This window comes from Mesoplodon densirostris, chromosome 9, assembly GCF_025265405.1.
Source record: "Mesoplodon densirostris isolate mMesDen1 chromosome 9, mMesDen1 primary haplotype, whole genome shotgun sequence".
NCBI lineage: Eukaryota > Metazoa > Chordata > Mammalia > Artiodactyla > Ziphiidae > Mesoplodon > Mesoplodon densirostris.
This window is the reverse complement of record NC_082669.1, coordinates 14,202,608-14,220,949: the sequence shown is the minus strand read 5'-3', so window position 1 is coordinate 14,220,949 and position 18,342 is coordinate 14,202,608. Positions and strand designations below refer to the sequence as shown.

Below are 18,342 nucleotides of genomic sequence, written 5' to 3'. Positions count from 1 at the left end.
TATTTTGTTTTTTTTTTCTTTTTTCCTCTCTCTCTATAAAGGTAAACAGCCATATACCAGGAATAGGATACCAGATTTTTGGAAATGCAATCTCTCTAATCCTGGGTTTAACTCCATTTGTTTTCCGACTCTCCCAAGCTACAGACTTGGATCAACTCACAGCACATTCTGCTTCAGAACTTTATGTGATTGCATTTGGTTCTAATGAAGATGTCATAGTTCTTTCTATGGTTATAATAAGTTTTGTGGTTCGTGTGTCTCTTGTGTGGATTTTCTTTTTTTTGCTCTGTGTAGCAGAAAGAACTTATAAACAGGTGGGTATAATATAGACTTCTGAATAGAGAATATTTCATCGTTTTCATAATATTCAAGGTATTCCTGAAGTATTTTAGAATTTCATTAAATCATTTTGAGCTGCTAATTATTTTCCTATTTTGTTTTTATAATACATAACCAAATAAAATCTTAATAATCCTTATTTTGTTGATTTTTGTTTTTATATGGTAATCTACTTGAAAATTAATTTTTATTTTAATCTTTTTTAGCGATTACTTTTTGCAAAACTCTTTGGACATTTAACATCGGCAAGGAGGGCTCGAAAATCTGAGGTTCCCCATTTCCGATTGAAGAAAGTACAGAATATAAAAATGTGGCTCTCTCTCCGGTCCTATCTTAAGGTAGAATGGTAGTGATAAAAGTACTCTTAACGTGCTGGCTCCCTCTCATAGTTCCAGTTTCCTTGTCATTATATATGTATGTCTAGATTTATAGTCAGATTTGTACTCATATGGTGCTATATGGCCACACTTAGTGTTCATTTTGATCCATGTGCAGAAATTCAAAATAAATGTTAAACTGGTTCTTTACAGTAAAACATCTGAAGTCTGAAAGGCTTAAATGCATTTTAGGTGGATGATTCAAGATCAGATTGTCCTAAATTTATCTTTGTTCATAAATCTTACCAACTTCTACTCATTCAAAAGCTAGGTTAAAGATTTTATTTCTACCTAGAATGATTATCACAAGCCAGCAGAGGGAGCCCACTGCTTAAAAAAAAAATTAAAAAAAAAATCTGTCAGTGAGTCGCTGAAGTGGCCTATTACTATTTGGAAATTTTAGCTTGCAATTCTAAGCCATCCTTTTCATGCCATTCTTTTTCCTTAATCTTTTAAAATAACTTTCCTAATTATGGAATTAAGATATAAAAACTCAGGAGGGAAATGGGAAACATCTGAATTAGTTTTAGGAAAACACTTCTTCTAAGCATTATTTGTTGCATTAGCAGTGAATTTCATTTTGTATGGAGTAATCATGTCTTAATAAAATTGACCTAAAGGCCAACTATCCTCTGACATACTTAGGTCTTTAATGCTTTTCATTTTGAAGTAACAAGGAAATAAGTAGAAAAATATGCACTGTCTACACTTCTATTTAAAAAATTCATTATTCTGTTTATTTATTTAACTTGTTAAATTCAGCTAAGTTAGTCTCCACTGGGAGATGCTACAGATTGGTGTAGATTATTTTTTCCTCACCTCGACGCTTCTGGAAGGATAGATATGATCTTTGTTCCCTGTCTTAGTGAGAAGCCACCTAAAATTTCCCCTCATTATCAGCCCTAAGTAGGTACTGCATTCTTTTATGCATTGATTATTTTATTCAATAAACATTTATTTAACGTTAACCATGTTCCATTCACTATTGACGAGATAAAAATCCCTACCCTTAGGAGCTTACACTTCAGTGAGGGAAATACATAACTCCAGGCCTAGGAATTATCCTCAGTACTGACTTCCTCTCTTGCATTTCCAACATTCAGTTTATCACCATTTCCCACCCTTTCTGCTTCCAAAATATATCTTGAATCCATTTACTTCTTTTTTTTTTTTTTTTTCCCATTTCCACCACCCTAATTGCAGCCGCCCATCATCTTCTGCATTGGACTACTGCAGCTGCCTTTTAACTGGCCTCACAGCATTCCTATTTTCTCCTTCTAATATTTTCTTCAGTTTGGTACCAGAGATGTCTTAAAAATGTATATTTGAACATATTCTTAAAGCGTTCTGAAGGTTCTCCATTGATCTTAGGATGAAGAACAAGATCTTAGCAGGGCTTATAATGCCCTTGATGACCTAGCTCCTGTGGATAGCCTGTCCCTCTTGTCTAGTTTTGAAACGCTTTCTTCCCTGCATTCCAGCCGTACTACACTGCTTCAATTCTTTGAATGCACTGTGATCTTTATACTCTTGCACATGCTCTTCCTTCTACCAACAACACTGCCATGTGCCATCATGCTCCTGCACCTTAGTTTGGTGTAAATATCACTTCCTTGGAGAGATCTTCCCAGGCCTACATAATCTTTTTGGGAGTTAGGAGTATGGGCCTGGGAAGATCTCCCTAAGGAAGTGATATTTACACCAAACTCCCTACCAGTTTTCTCAAAGCATTGTACACCTTTCCTTCGTAGCACTCCTCACAACTTATATGTACATCTGTGACTATGAGCTTGATGTCTGACTCCCAACAAGTTCCTGTGATGATAGAGTCCATGTCTGTTTTGTTCTCTGCTGTGTTCCCAGCTCCTAGCACTGTGCTTCATTCTGAGCAGATGCTCAAAAAAACATGTTGAATAAATGATTAGTGTTTGACAAAATGGAATATTTGGAAGTTAACCTAAGAATTCTAGGCTGTATATTCACCATTTTCACTGTGTTGCAAATCCTTAGGAAATAGTAACACTTTATAATTAAAATTCGTCTCACAAATTAAGTATATTTTCAGTGCTGTAAGCTATGATCAACGTGCAGTGATGGATCAATGCCTAAATTGAAAGCATGGAATTAGCTGCTAATTAGTAAATATATTTAAAAGTGTTTTCCCTTTTTTCCCCAGCGTCGAGGTCCTCAGCGATCAGTTGATGTCATAGTTTCATCTGCTTTCTTATTAACTATCTCAGTTGTATTTATCTGTTGTGCCCAGGTGAGTTAACTTGTTCTGTAGAAATTAGATAATCAGATCTATAAATAGTCAACTTTCTAATAATAAACAATCAAAGTAATAAGTAATTTGACATTGACATTTTACAGGTTTTTTTCTGTAGAATAAATAAATGCATCTCATCTATGACTCATCTATGTCATGAACAGCAGCTAGCTTATTCTCAGGTGTCTATTGATTGAACATATAATAATTAGTTTTTGTCTACAATTCACCTGGTTATCTTTATTTCCCAAAACAAACTTACAAGTTAGAGTTATGAAAATTTTCAGACTATTTTCCATGGATCTCTGCTTTCTTCACATTTAATATTCTTTTATTTTGTATCTGAATTGTCACTGTGAGTTGACTGCCTCATGCTCTGAAAAAGAATTCTCATTGACCAAGATTCGTCAGGAAGCACAAAAATATCTCAGGATATATTCTATGCTATGAAATTTAAACTTCCATTTCAAGTAATAAGACATACTAGATTACCTGAAAATTCTTCTGCTTTAGAACATCATACAATTCTGGGAAAAAACACAGCCTTTTAATATACATAAGTGAGCTTTTTTATATACATATTACATATATGTCTGAGTTTATAAGACAGTAAGGGGCCAAAAATGAAGATAAAATTGAAAAAGAGCAATTAATTATATGTGTTAATGTTATGGTGAGGTACACTGTCAGTGTTAGTATCTGAGAGATTTGAGATTTTATGCCCATATGAGGACAAGAAGATGAGGCCTTGACCTGCCATACCTCCTTATACATACACTATAAGGCCAGAATCCTCAAAGGGCTATAGTCTGAGTGAAAATGTGGAATAAGAAAAACAGTATGCCTAACAGCACAGAAAGATAATAAGGAAGCTTGTCTGATTCTGCCTGGATTTTGGCAAGGAGGCAGGGAAAGTCTCTCCTAAGAATATATAACTGTAGGTCTGCCTTTCACACAGGTTCAGGGTTCAAATGCACATTACAGATCTTGTCCTGTAACCCCTGTGTCAAGAAGTTAATATAAAAAGTAATCCTAGACTCCTGGATACCTGGAAGAAACAAAACCAAGACTGGTCTTGGAGATGTGACATCAACCCTAGGCCTCACAGGATTTCCACAGATAAAGCCCCTTCAGGTTTCAGAACACATGAAAAAACAATCCAACATGAGCGAGTCAACAGATTAACACACAGCAGGAGTATATCTCCAGCTACTTCAGATCTGGTCAGATAAACTATAAGGTTGGTTTAAAATGATTGACGATGTATATAACACTAAGAAAACACAGATTTGAAAAAGAACCAAGCATCTTCATAGAGGTAAAAAAAAATATGGTCACTGACATTATTATTAAAACACAACAGGGCTTCCCTGGTGGCGCAGTGGTTGAGAGTCCTCCTGCTGATGCAGGGGGCGCGGGTTCGTGCCCCAGTTTGGGAGGGTCCCACATGCCGCGGAGCGGCTGGGTCCGTGTGCCATGGCCGCTGAGCCTGCGCATCCGGAGCCTGTGCTCCGCAACAGGAGAGGCCACAGCAGTGGGAAGCCCGCGTACCACACACACACAAAAAAAACAAAAAAAAAAAAACCCACAACAAACAGAATAAATAGCAGATTTAAGACAGCCAAAGATAATTAGTGAACTGGGAGATGGAAGAAATTACCCAGAATATAGAATAGAGATGAAGAGGTGGAAGTATGAAAAGGAGATTGAGACAGTTGGGAGATCCAACATATACCTAATAGGAATTTCAGATGGAAAGAAGAGGGAGAGCGATATTTGGAGAGGTCATGGCTAAGAGTTGTTCTGAATTGGTGGAAGACATTAATTTTCAGGTTTAGGAGGCACAACAAGAACAAGAAGCCACAATAAAAATAAATCAACACTTAGACACATTATAGAGAAACTGCAGAACACCAAAAACAGGGAGAAAAATCTAAAAGCAACCAAAAGGAAAAAGACTGATTTCTTTACTCACAATTGCTTATTGCATTTCAGTCTTTTCTTCAAGGTTTAATTCCCATGTTCCTGAAGTACATCCTGTAGTAGTTCTGTCTCTAATGAACATACAATCTATCAATTGCTATCAACAAAAGACACATGAAACGTAGTACCATTGAAAAGTTTTGAATGTAAAAAGATAGAAAAATATATTGCAGATAAATACTAGCCAAGAGAAAGCTGGTGAACTTACATTAATATCAGATGAAGGAGACTGTAACCTAAGAAGCGTTATTGGGACTAAAGAGAAACCTGACAAAAATTTAGAGAATTATTCATCAGGAAGATCTAATAATTCCAAATTTGTATGCATGTGATCACATAACTTCAAACATACCTATATACAGTCAAAATCAATAGCACTGTGGTGAGAAATTGACAGAATACCACTTTGGGAAGATTTAATGCATTTCTTTCATAATTGATAGATTAAGCAGACGAAAATACAGTGGAGACATGTATCTAAACAAGATAGTTAAAAATTTTGTTCTGTAATTGGACAATACATATTCTTTTCAGGCACAGAACAGTTTGTAAAACTTTTTCATGTACTAGGCGACAAAGTGATTCTCAACTGATAACATACAGACCACTAGGTGTGTGCAGTTAAAGTGGAAAACAATGACAGCAATGAGAAAACCATACGTTTGAAAATTTCAAAACATACTTACAAATAACACTTTTTTTTTTTTTTTTTTTTTTTTGTGGTACGCGGGCCTCTCACTGTTTTGGCCTCTCCCGTTGCGGAGCACAGGCTCTGGATGCGCAGGCTCAGCGGCTGTGGCCCACGGGCCCAGCCGCTCCGCAGCATGTGGCATCTTCCCAGACCAGGGCACGAACCTGTGTCCCCTGCATCGGCAGGCGGACTCTCAACCACTGTGCCACCAGGGAAGCCCCCAACAAATAACACATTTTTAAAAAGAAAAATCACAGTATTAAAATTGAGAATTTTTTTTAAGAATACTGGTATTAGTTATTTTTGTCATTGACGTTAAAAGCTTAAGTGGACTATTTTGTAGAAATGCATAATTTATTAATTAAAACTGACTCAAAAAGTAACTGAAAAGCTGAGAAGACCTATAACCATAAAGCAGTATTGATTCAATAGTTTGAAAATCTGCTAGCAACAAAAATCATCTAGACCCATGTGGTTTTTACAGATGAATTTTGCCAAATGTTCGAATAAACAAGTAATCCTAATCCTACACAAAAGATCTAGAGAGTAGAAAAAGAGGGAATATTCCCCCAACTCATTTTATGTACTTAGTATAACCTTGTTACCAATACTAGACAGATAGTATGAAAATAGGAATCAGTGAGCTAACTTAGATACAAAGATACTAGGAAGATGAAGCCAGCAATTTAATAACAGTAAATATGCCATGACCAAGACAAGTCTATCCCTGGGATGCAAAGATTTTCAACTTTAGAAAAGCCATTTATCTAGTTTGAACTCCTTTAATTGATTAAAGAAGGAGAAATCATCTGATCATCTACATATATGCAGAAAACAAATTGGTAAATTTCAGTGGAGATTCATACAATGACTGGAAAGTACTGTTCTTAGTTTGATAAAAGCATATCTTTCAAAACCTGGAGCAAACATTATACATATGATATTTACTTTAAAATCAGGAGTGAGATGGGTACCCTCTCTATAACTTCTAGACAGCATTTTAATGGAGGGTACTAACCAGTGAAGACAGGAAAAAGAAAGAAATTGTATAAAGATTTGAAAAGAAAGCATTGTAGACTATATGATTGTGTAGAATATTCAAGTAACTTTATGGATAAATTATTAAAAATATACATGTTTTAGAAGTTCGAGATCAACAAAAATGGATATAACATCAACATAAAAGAATCAATTTTTTTCCTATACGCCAGAGATCAGCAAACGTCCTCTGTAAAGGGCCAGACAGTAAATATTTTAGACTTTTGCCTGATACCTGCAGTCTCTCATATATTCTTCTTCTGTCCTGCCCTTCCCTAAAAATTGTAAGTACTACAAAAGGCACCATAAACAACAAAAGAGAGTCTGGGAAGAGAGATTGGCAAAATACATGATTTAAATAGCTTTGTTATTCATAATATATAACGTATACAAATCAATTAAAAAAAACAGACAATGTAACAAAAAAATTAGATACAGAATATAAAAAGATAACTTACAGAAGAGGAAGCCCAGTAACTAATAAGCATATGAAACATATTCATTCTCCCTAAGTAATCAGGAAAAGTAAAAACAGTAAGAGAACAATTTATACTCATCAGATTGGCAGGTGCTAGGAAGTTGAATAATACCAAGTGTGGACAAATATGAGGGCAAAGGGAAGACTGATACACTGCTGAGAGTATAAATTGGCACAGCTGTTTTCAGAGACAAGTTTATAATATCTACTAAAGTTGAATGTGTGAATATCCAAGGACTCGGCAGTTTTACTCCAGATGTTAACTCCTCGAGAAAGTCTTATATATGTGCACAAGGAGACGAGATGCATAAGAGAATATTTATTGCAGCACTGTTTGTAATAAGGAAATTGGCAACACAGTAAATGTTAATTGGTAGAGTAGGCCAATCCACTGTGGTTGATTGTTTTACTGTAATACCTTTGTAGGAGTTAGAATGAATGAATTTGAGCTTAATGTATCATGGATAAATGGATAATCTTTGAAAACAAAGATCCAGTAGAATAAAAAGCAAATTGAAGAATGATATGGGCAATGTGATAGCATTTATATAAATTCTAAAATATGTATAAAATAACATAGTTTAAGGATCAATATGTAGCTAAACTATAAAAACTGCATGGAAAAGATAGATGCAAAATTCATTACCCTTACAGAGGGGTGGGGAGGAAGGGGAATGATGAAACGTTTAAAGGGGCTTCAACTGAATCTTTAATCTTCTATTTTTCAAAAATCTGAAAGAATATTGCAAAATATTAAGATTTGACAAAAGTAACTAGATGGGTTTTGATTACATTATACCTTTTACGTGCTTGAAATATTTCCTAATAAATGTGGAATGTTTTAAAAATGTAATTCTATATCCATGATCTATCTGTATGAAGTAAAATGTTATTTTATTTTAAAAAGAAATTGTTTGAATCATATTGTTTCTTCATATTGCCTTTTTCATACACTTTTAGTTGCTTCATGTACATGAGATCTTCCTTGATTGTCACTACAATTGGGAACTGGTAATCTGGTGCATCTCGTTAACACTTTTTCTCCTAAGATTTGTTACCCTTGGATCAGAAACAAGTAAAAAATATAGCAATACCTCAATATTACTTACTGAACAGGTGAGAATGCATGTTTATTATGTTTTAAATTAATGTCTATAGTCTACATATTAAACTAAAATGTTTACATTTACTTCCATTTTTAATTAATTAATTAATTAATTAATTAATTAATTAGTTTTGTCTGTGTTGGGTTTTCATTGCCACGTGTGGGCTTTCTCTAGTTGCAGTGAGCAGGGGCTACTCTTCGTTGTGGTGTGCGGGCTTCTCACTGCGGTGGCTTCTCTTGTTGCGGAACACAGGCTCTAGGCGCACGGGCTTCAGTAGTTGTGGCACGTGGGCTCAGTGGTTGTGGCTCGCGGGCTCTAGAGCGCAGGCTCAGCAGTCATGGCGCACAGGCTTAGTTGCTCCGCGGCATGTGGGATCTTCCTGGACCAGGGATCGAACCCATGTCCCCAGCATTAGCAGGCGGATTCTTATCTACTGCACCACCAGGGAAGTCCCATATTTACTTTAAAATTTTCAGGAACCTATGTTATTAGATTAAGACCATTTGTGTTACAGAGCAAAACTTGAAATTTGATAGGGCACAAGCCTTTCTTCAGTGTTTCTGCCTTGATGCAGACTTCAAGTCTAATCTACTGTTTTTATGTTGCATATTCATTTGATAAGAATCAAGTAGCCTTTGTAGAAATGATGGATTTTAAACCATTAGTGTGTATGTTTGCTTTGCAGTGTAGCAGAGCCATATTTGAATAAGCATAAACTTTCATTCAATAGAAAGTATAAAGGATAGTAATTTTGATGCTTAACTTTATTTTGAATGAATTTGTTTAAACGTTCTCCTTACCATTTCATAGGAACTATTTAAACAAACTTATTTCTGGTGAACTTGTTGAGTAATTTTGTCAGGGATAGTTTGATTTTTAAAAATTGGTAACCATGTCAGACCAAGTCAATTAGAGGGAAAGGGGAAAGTAGCAAACAAACCAATTGATTTACTTCCTCCAGTTATTATTTATTCTCAGGGTTGATTTGACTCTGTGACTAAGGTGTTTTGCATTTTAAATAATGACATCCAATTTTCCTTCTTTCAGCTTTTAGTTACATTTGAAAAGTTTAAATAACAGTTATTATTTTCTTATTGTAAAATAATATGTTCACTGTAGGAAATTCGGAATATACGGTTAAGTATGAAGAAGAATATTAATATCACCTATAATCTCAATAATAGCCAGAGAACTGCTACTACTATTTTAGCAGATATCTCTAAATTCCTTTTAAAAACAAAGTATTTGTTATAATTTTAAGTATATTTAATTATTTATTCTTTTTAATAAGATAAACCTCTACTTGAAAATGGAGAAGAAACCTAACAAAAAGGAGGAACTGACACTAGTGAATAATGTTTTAAAACTGGCTACTAAACTGCTAAAGGTAAAAATGAAATTGAAAACGACATGATGTAGAAACTGCTGCTCTAACATTATATCTTAGTTTTTTGTTTGTAGATCCTACTTGGCGTTTGGTTTTCATGATTATCGAAATTGTTTTCCAAATTATTTTTGAGCACATTCATGCAGTATACATTTTATTTCTCATTGAAAAACTAATCCAAGTAATCCAAATCAGTGCATTTTGAAATTTTATTCATTTTTGAAATTTTATGACTCTTAATAATGTTTAGAGTATTGTAGAGGTTGGCATCTTTGGAAATTTTTGCATCCTGGAACTTAAAATAGATTTTAAAAAAGAAGATGGGATGTTAATTTGCAAATTTTTTTCATTTTGTATTTCTCAGAGCAGTCTTTTGCTTGCTTCGCCTGAGTTGGTTTAAAAAGTAGTTATACATAATCATTATAATAAATAGGTATCACCAATAAATATTTAAATTTTCAAAGCATTTTGGTAACAATCAAAAAGAATATAATTTCAGTATATCTGATCTCATAATAATAACTCTTCGGAGGTAATTTAATAAAGTATCTTTATCACTGCTTTGCAATGTTAGTAATGCTTTTTCTTCTTAAAAGGAAAATATTTTTTTGAATCTCAGTTTCTGTAACAAATTGAATGTAATTCTTAAAGTTGTTTTTAAGTGTTCATAGAATGGTATGAAATTAGTTGTGTCTCAATGCTATGGTTAATTCTTCAGTCAGTTCTTCAGTCTTAAAATGCATTAAGTGGGTATAGATTGCACATCACAGTATAAGGCATTGAAAGAGTTCAGAAGAGGTGGGTGGGTTTTTTGATAAGTAAATATTGAGTATCTTGATAGTGTAGGCACTATGCTAAACGGGAGGAGGCTATAAAGATGACACTTGTGAGTAGCTTCAGTTGCAAAGTAGAAAGAAATATAAAAATAACTAAAATACAAAGCACGACAGTCTTCTAGTCAGAACCTGGGACTTAATATATAGGTTGCGCCTTCTCTCTCACTTTTCACAGCCAAGAAATTCTTGGGCCCATTGACTCAACCTCTCAAAATCTTCCAATTCGTCCCCTCTTCCCTCTCGGTACTGCTCTAAGTCAGACCCTCATCATATCTCACTTGAGCTTTCGGGACACTGAGCTCTTAGGGCGTTCCTCCTTCTGGTCTCGTTGCTCTCTAATCCCTATTTCTCACACGCACATCTGATATACTACTCCCTCAGTTAAATTCCTTTAGTGCCAGTCTTTAGGCACAGTTTGCCCAAAGAATGACCTTTACCTAAGTAGTACGTAAGGTACGTCTTCCCATGCACAACCTGTAGTAATTCAAAGGTGCCATGTTCTCGTGTGTCTTAGGGAATACCCGCTTTCCCCCCATGCACTAAGTTTCAGGAGCACCTTCCTCGATGGCCCTCTGCCTTTTATGCATATCTCTTTTGTGGGGCTCTCGTAGTTGAATTATTTATCTGCATGTCTATTAGACTGCAAAGTCCTTCAGCATGGGGACTGAATCTTAACTTCCCAGAGTCTAGCACAGTGCCTGGCACATATAGAACTTTAAAAGTTTGAATCAGTCAATTAATTAATGAATCCATGTATTTGAAAATTGTCTCAAGGGGGAGTTTTTACTATATGTATTAATATTGGCTGAAAATTTGGCTAACTAAATTTCTAAATCTTCTGCAAAAGATATTGTTCTCTTTCAGTTTCTATTCTTACAATAAAAAATATTCTTTAACCTTGTACCTACTAGATCGATACTTTATTAGTCATTCATTTAGGACAGAAATTGGAGTTACAAATTTATGTTACAGAGTTCTTTTTTTTTTGTAGGGGGGGTACGCGGGCCTCTCTCTCACTGTTATGGCCTCTCCCGTTGCGGAGCACAGGCTCCGGACGCGCAGGCCCAGCGGCCATGGCCCACGGGCCCAGCCGCTCCGCGGCACGCGGGATCCTCCCGGACCGGGGTACGAACCCGCGTCCCCTGCATCGGCAGGTGGACCCCCAACCACTGCGCCACCAGGGAAGCCCCAGAGTTCTTTTATATGAAAGTCATTTTCTCCTAAGAAAACCTAAAAGTATATTTACTTATTTCAAGTTCAACCAAGTTTATTCTTTCTAAAACTATCATAATTTGTAACTGTTTTTTGAAACAGTGTTCTAAAAATTCTCTTTGCATATTGTCCTGAATTAATTTAACTGATAATTCTTAATGAATCTGGGCTCATGGTTTTTTCCTCTTTTGCTAGGAATTGGACAGTCCCTTTAGATTATATGGGCTTACAATGAATCCACTGCTTTATAACATCACCCAGGTTGTCATCCTGTCAGCTGTTTCTGGTGTTATCAGTGACTTACTTGGATTTAATTTAAAGGTAAGAGCCTGCAGGTATTTTTAAATTTCTTAGTGCCGTATTACATTTTTGTGACATTTATTTTACCCCAGCACTCTTGAGATCTCACATGTACAGTTAGGGAGTCATTTTGATTATATTGTATAATATTAAATATTAATTAAGTAATTTCACATTTAATTTCAAAGAATGATAATATTCTTGGTTTATAATACAGATGGAACTCCTAATTTGGAACAGTATTCATTACAAATGGGACTCTTGTATAGGATAAGTTGAAGTATTTATTTTTACTCATCTATAATCTGAATCTAATTTAGGTGATAAAAAAAGAGCCCTATTTCTGTTTTTGGCCATAAGTTATATTATTTATCTATATAGCAATGCATACATCCTCCAACATGTGCAAAGCTGCTAGTGAGTAAGGTGTAGTATATTCATATTAACAAGTAGTATATGTATATTGCCACTTCCTAGTAAAAAAAAGCAAGAGAAATCTGATTTTCACGTTTTTGTTTGTTTAAGGTGACTTCTTGAAAATAAAAGGATAAAAGAATTTAAAATAGTAGAACCTACACTTGTTTATGAATGAAATTTAGATAAAAACAGTATTATGCGATATAATTTAGTAAGTTGCAATATCAAAACTGGCTCTAATAGTCACTATTTCTATTATTTTTTCACTAGCTTTGGAAGATTAAATCATGACAATTCAGAGAAAAGAAGATGTAGCCTCTTTTCCAGAATAAGAGTACCAACTAAGCTGCCTGAAAGCAGTCGCTGACTCTTTGCTTCAGGAGTCTCAGCTGGGAAATTGAAGTGTTTACATCAGACTGTCCTGTGCAATTCTTATATTTATTTCACTTTGTTCACTGTTTTTTACATTTATTTTAGTCTTTATATTTTATTTTTAGCTTTGATGTACTTACTTGTTGAAAGGGTGATAAAACTGATATCCAGATACTTGAGATCCTGGTAATTGCTCGTAAATAATGACAAAATAACAAATCGTGAGAAGAGAAGCCATTGCTGAGCACTGTTTCTCCGTCAATGCTGTGACTTGCCTTACTTGAGGAAAACTTCTTTAACTTTATAGCCTAGCATTGGACTCAGCTAAACACCTAAAGCATTTTCTTCAGTAAATCAAGATCCAGTCAGGGTTTCTTTTGAATTATTTTGGAACAATGCCAGGATCTAAATTGATTAAGCTGCAGTTTAAGCACCCTTCAGTATTAATATATATGGTATTACACAACAGGTCAACAAGTGCTCTTTGATGATAAAACTCTTAATAGAGCAATAATTGTAAATGGTTACCATACTGTAAGATATTTTGATAAAACTTAACTAGTAATAATTGTATTTATTTGAAACACTGGGCTGTTTGCACAGCTCCAACTGTGCATGCTCAAAATGTGCACTTTTTAAAATTGTTACTTTTAATGCGTATCTTTATATGGGATATGTTATAGTGTACTAGGGCATGATATGGTATCCTTTTGAGTGAGGTATATGCTCATCTCACAAGTGAAGTGCCTATTGATATTACTAAAGTACATTAAGTTTACTCAAGTAAAATAATTTTCTCCCTATGGTACACTATAGTGTATGCTATTCATACCACACGCAAATGAACAACTTAAGAATAAGGTTAAGAACCAATTAAATATTCTTCTGATTGTTAGTTGTAAAACTGTATCTGAATTTTCAGGAAAAATACCTATAGCTTGCAAATTCTACCTTCTAAACTTAGTCTGGTACATCTCCCCCTCAACCCCCAATTATATAAGGGCTATTTTAGACGCTTTTAACCTAGAAAGTTAACCCCCTCCCCCCTAAATAATTTGCCAAGTTTCCAAATGAGAACTTATCCTGTTGGCATGTTAGGTAAATAGGGCGAATATGATGGTATCTTACATTGGGCCTTGATTTTAAGTTGTTATGTTTGTACAATCAAGAAATTTTAGGAGTTACGTGAAACATGAAATGTTTTAGCAAACTTTTTTTTTTTTAAACTGGGTATCTAGTTTCTAAAAGAATTTATTTGAGACAGTCTAGAATTTTCTTGGTGCAAGGTGTATCATGTTGAATATCCTCACATTTTTTACCATGTTTTTGGGAATTTAAAATAATTAATTGTAAATTATTTATTTGATTGGTGCAGTTCTAATCCCCAAATCATCATCTTAAGGTCAGGAATGTGTAGAGAACAGAGCCATATCGTAATATCACTTTGCTCTCACCATTCCTTTTGATCAGCCTCAATTCAGCCATATTTTCTTTCTGTAGAAAACAACAAAAGTATTTTGTTTTATTTGCCTGTGTTCTAATATGTTTAATAATGACCAAAGTGCATTCTGAGTTTTTTCAAGGAATGTATTACTGGAGCTTTAAGAACATACTTATTTTCTCCTGTGAAAAATTAGGCTTTGTCTGATATGTTTCTTCTTCCTCTACTGTCTAATGTTGAGGTTGTTTCTAGGAATTATATTTTATAAACTTTTTCAAAATAAGGTACATACCTATACAGAACTTAACATTTTGCACAGAATATATCGAATATATTTTGAAAAAAAAAAAAGTACAGCATGAGTTCTGTTAGGAATAAAAATGAAACTATTGTATCTCACAGAAAAACTTATTTCAGAATGGAAATATTTTTGAGAAAAGTAGCTGAGTAAACTGATTTAGGAAGATGCTTGTTTTTGATCGAAGTTCATTTTAACTTAGAGTTGGGAGTTGATTTATTGAGTACAGTGTACCTCTCAACAACGTATTAATATGTTGAATTATGTCACTAATGTGGGCAGCAGTAGAATACTGAAAGGAAAAAGTTGTCATTTTAAGTAATTTCAGAACATTAATGGAAATGTTTGCAAAGCAGAAAAATTGACATTGCTGCCTTTAAGAGTACAATGAATGTAAGAAATTGAAAGAAATTGTAACATATCACATAATATAGAAAAGGCAGTTCGAAGATAGAATTGTGGCAGATGTTGTGTGTTAACTGTTGTTTCTTTGCCACACGTGTCATATTTGAAAGTTTGAACAGCAAGTTTAAAATAAAACATTCTATGACTGACAGTATTAAACTAGAAGTGCTTTCTTTTTTTCTAATTTTCAAGTCATGCACATGTCTATGATAATTTTATATTTACTGTAGCATAAACTTTAGGTATAACTGTTAGATTTGAGAGGAGTGGGTATACATTTTTAAAAACTTTCCAGCATTTCAGTTTTTGTTGATTCTCAGAACATGAAAGAAGAATATGTGTGCAGGCTTTTCATCACCAAAATGCTATGACATCATTAATGTTTGTTTGCTTGTTTGTTTGTATTTAAAAACAGAAAACTGGCTGTAGCCTGGGATATTAAAATTAATTGCCAGAAGGATATTGGTGTTTTTAATCAAGTGATTTTGCACGTGAATTCAGCACGAGAGATTATGGCCAATAATAACATGGGTAAGCATTCTAACATTTCTGTTATGTGATTGGTACAAGTGTTCATAGGACTTAAATTAATCAGGGACTATGAATTCAAGTGCACTTTCCAACTTACTTTAAGCTTAGCATTGGCTCTCTTAATGAGTCTCCCTTACAAATAGAGCAATATGACTTGTATCTCTTTAATTTGCTGTATCACTTAGAACACTAATTCTCAACCTTTTTTCTACCAAGCCTTTAAGAAAGATACCACAAATGCTTATCAATAGCACTGGCTCCCCACGGTGCTTACTTTGTGGGGAGTAGGCTGTGGATCTAGGATATGGTATAGGTATACTTTCAAAAAAGTATTCCCTAAGTGACTTTGAAAATTTGTTCCACCTATGATTCCTCACCACCTTGAGAATTACTGTCTTAAGATCAGGAATTTTAGAGAGTGTAAATTCCATGAGAATGTAACAACATTCACCACTGTTTTCCCAGCACATAAAATAGTGCCTGATCTCAGTCTGTTTACTGAATGCATGAAAGAATGACTGACGACTTGAGTCAAATACAACCCAGACACCACCTAGTCCAAAGTCCTCATTTTACCAGATAAAAAAAACTGAGGCCACAAAAGAGGTTAAAAAGCTTGCCTAAGGGTCCACAACTAGAACCCACACTCCTTTATTCCCTTCGAAGGTGTGTTCTGTAACAGCATCTCTGTACCTCTTGATGGATCAAAATAATTATACATAGAAAAATATTCTGGAGAGAACAAAGATATTTATAAATCAGTCCATATGTGTAGTAAGGTCATAGATAAACTACTAAGCTTTTGGCAATAGGAGAAAGTCAGAATTCATCTGACAGCTCCCTCTTCAGCTCTCTGCAGTGTAACCTCTTGGAAAGCACACATGGTTAGGAGTCAAACTTGTTTTACATTTCTGGGCAAATTACTTAACCTCTGTGAGCTTTGGTTTTCTCAGCTGTATCTCACAGTTATACCTATTTTACAGGACTGTTAGGAAGATTAATAAGATGACATATGTAAAGCACCTAGCACTGGAACTGACATGTATTGGGTGTGAAGAAAGATTGGTTCTCTTCCTCTTCCAAATAAGTAATGGCCTAGGACAAGTAACAAAAATTTGCAAGCTAAAGCATTCATATTACATAAGATATCGTAAGCATCCCTGCCAAATATGAGATATAACTAAGATTCATGCTTCATATAAATGATCATACATGAAGAATTCTTTTACAAGGAGTTGACGTTTAATTTCTTTTCTTCATAAGCAGGCATGCTAAAATGTGGAAGGAAAGTGTTCTCATTCTTTTGTTTGCCTACATATTATATCCAATTATGAACGACTTTGCTGAATTATCAGGTGCATGTTCCATTCATATCTTTTCATTATTAGATCTCTGTCTCATTTATATGGTAGATTCCCTCACTGGTAACATCCTAGAGACTTTTTGTCTTTTACCTGGTCTCAACCCTTAACCTTAAGTTGTCTGCTCAACTTTGAGTTGCTGGAGAACATCTGACTTGACTTTCTGCAAATGGTGCTTATCAAGATATTACTGGAACTTCTGAGTCCTATATTTGGCAATGTTTTTTCTTTAATCAATCTTCTGTCCACTTGTACGTTCCCTACAATGGTTCTTCCAAAGCTCCTTTATTATCCTCAGGCTCCTAATCCCTCTCATCCTATAACTATCGGCATTTTATTCCTCTAACTTTACCAGAGAGATAAGACCCATCATGCACGAATTCTTTTTCTCCCTTCTTCAGTTCTGTGAAAGAGATGTTGCTCTCTGAGGCCAGCTCTCCATCAGTGCTCAGGATTCTGTCCTTGCCGTCCTATAGAATATCTGCTCAGTTTTCCCCATCATCATCTTCAGTCTTTCCTTTTCCAATTTTATGTTATAAACCATTTATATTTCAATGAGAGGTGCTTGAATCTAGAGTATGACATTTAATGGTTGTAGATTGGATGGGACCACCGTATGCTAGATGGCTCTGTGAGGGCTTTCTACACCCTCAGCCCTCGTCTGAACAAAGCAGGAAGTTGGTCAAGCTTGGTTGGATTATTTCACTTTTCTTTCTCAGCCACAGCTGAATGGGTCAGTAATTGGTGCCTGGCCCTCAAGCAGCCAGCCATTTTATAGGCCTTGAGGAATCCATGAAACCAGCTGGCACAAGAGCTTTGCCCCATAGAGGCTTTGCATCCTTGACAGTGAGTTGCTAACCCAGTCAGAATCTGTGTTACTGCAAGTTTGAGTCAGGACAGGGTGTAAGCAGGAAGAGCTGCTAGAAAAGCAGAGGCCCAAAAGAAACCATGAATTAACAAAGCCCTAAAGCAGAGAGAAAGTCGTCATAGTGGAGAAGGGAGAAGAAACGAGCAGAAACTGCCCCAAACTGTCAAGAGGCAGCGAGACTGAGTGATAGCTTGGCCAGCTGTGCTGTTGGATCATTAGAGCTGGTCTCAGACTGTGGTAGCTTCATCTTGTGTCCTGAATTGTGAGTTCACACGTCCCCATTTATCCCTATGATAAACCCATCACCTGCAGTAACCAAAGGATGACTGTCAGCCTGGACAAGACATTTGGCTGGCTGTTTAATCTTAAGCCATTTTTCTTCCCTAATTGGCTCTCTCCCTGTATCTTTCTACTCCTGTGTAAGTATAGTACTTGGCTGTCTATGCTATCTACCCTTCTAACATATTTATGCCTCCTGTGTCTACAAAATAGTTAACAATCTTAGGACTAAAAGTTTTGCTTGTTCCCTCCTTTTTATAATATTCAATTCTGTGTTTTCAACAATGATCTGAAATTAAAATTAGTGGCTTGCTTTTCTTTTTTGTCTTTTAAAGTTAAATCTAACTTTTAAAGTTA

The 18,342-nt window shown here is 35.1% G+C and overlaps 1 protein-coding gene across 2 annotated transcripts in view; it reads left to right on the top strand.

Moving 5' to 3' along the window:
• Nucleotides 1-18,342, top strand: part of PHTF2 (putative homeodomain transcription factor 2) — a 177,745-nt gene that overhangs the window by 104,445 nt on the left and 54,958 nt on the right. For both annotated transcript variants that reach the window (XM_060107588.1, XM_060107587.1), the window contains 7 exons: nucleotides 42-314; nucleotides 546-677; nucleotides 2,893-2,979; nucleotides 8,133-8,288; nucleotides 9,570-9,665; nucleotides 11,909-12,034; nucleotides 12,701-15,477. In XM_060107588.1, coding sequence (XP_059963571.1) covers nucleotides 42-314; nucleotides 546-677; nucleotides 2,893-2,979; nucleotides 8,133-8,288; nucleotides 9,570-9,665; nucleotides 11,909-12,034; nucleotides 12,701-12,721 — 891 coding nt within the window. In that variant the 3' untranslated portion in view covers nucleotides 12,722-15,477. The remainder of the gene's footprint in view (nucleotides 1-41; nucleotides 315-545; nucleotides 678-2,892; nucleotides 2,980-8,132; nucleotides 8,289-9,569; nucleotides 9,666-11,908; nucleotides 12,035-12,700; nucleotides 15,478-18,342) is intronic.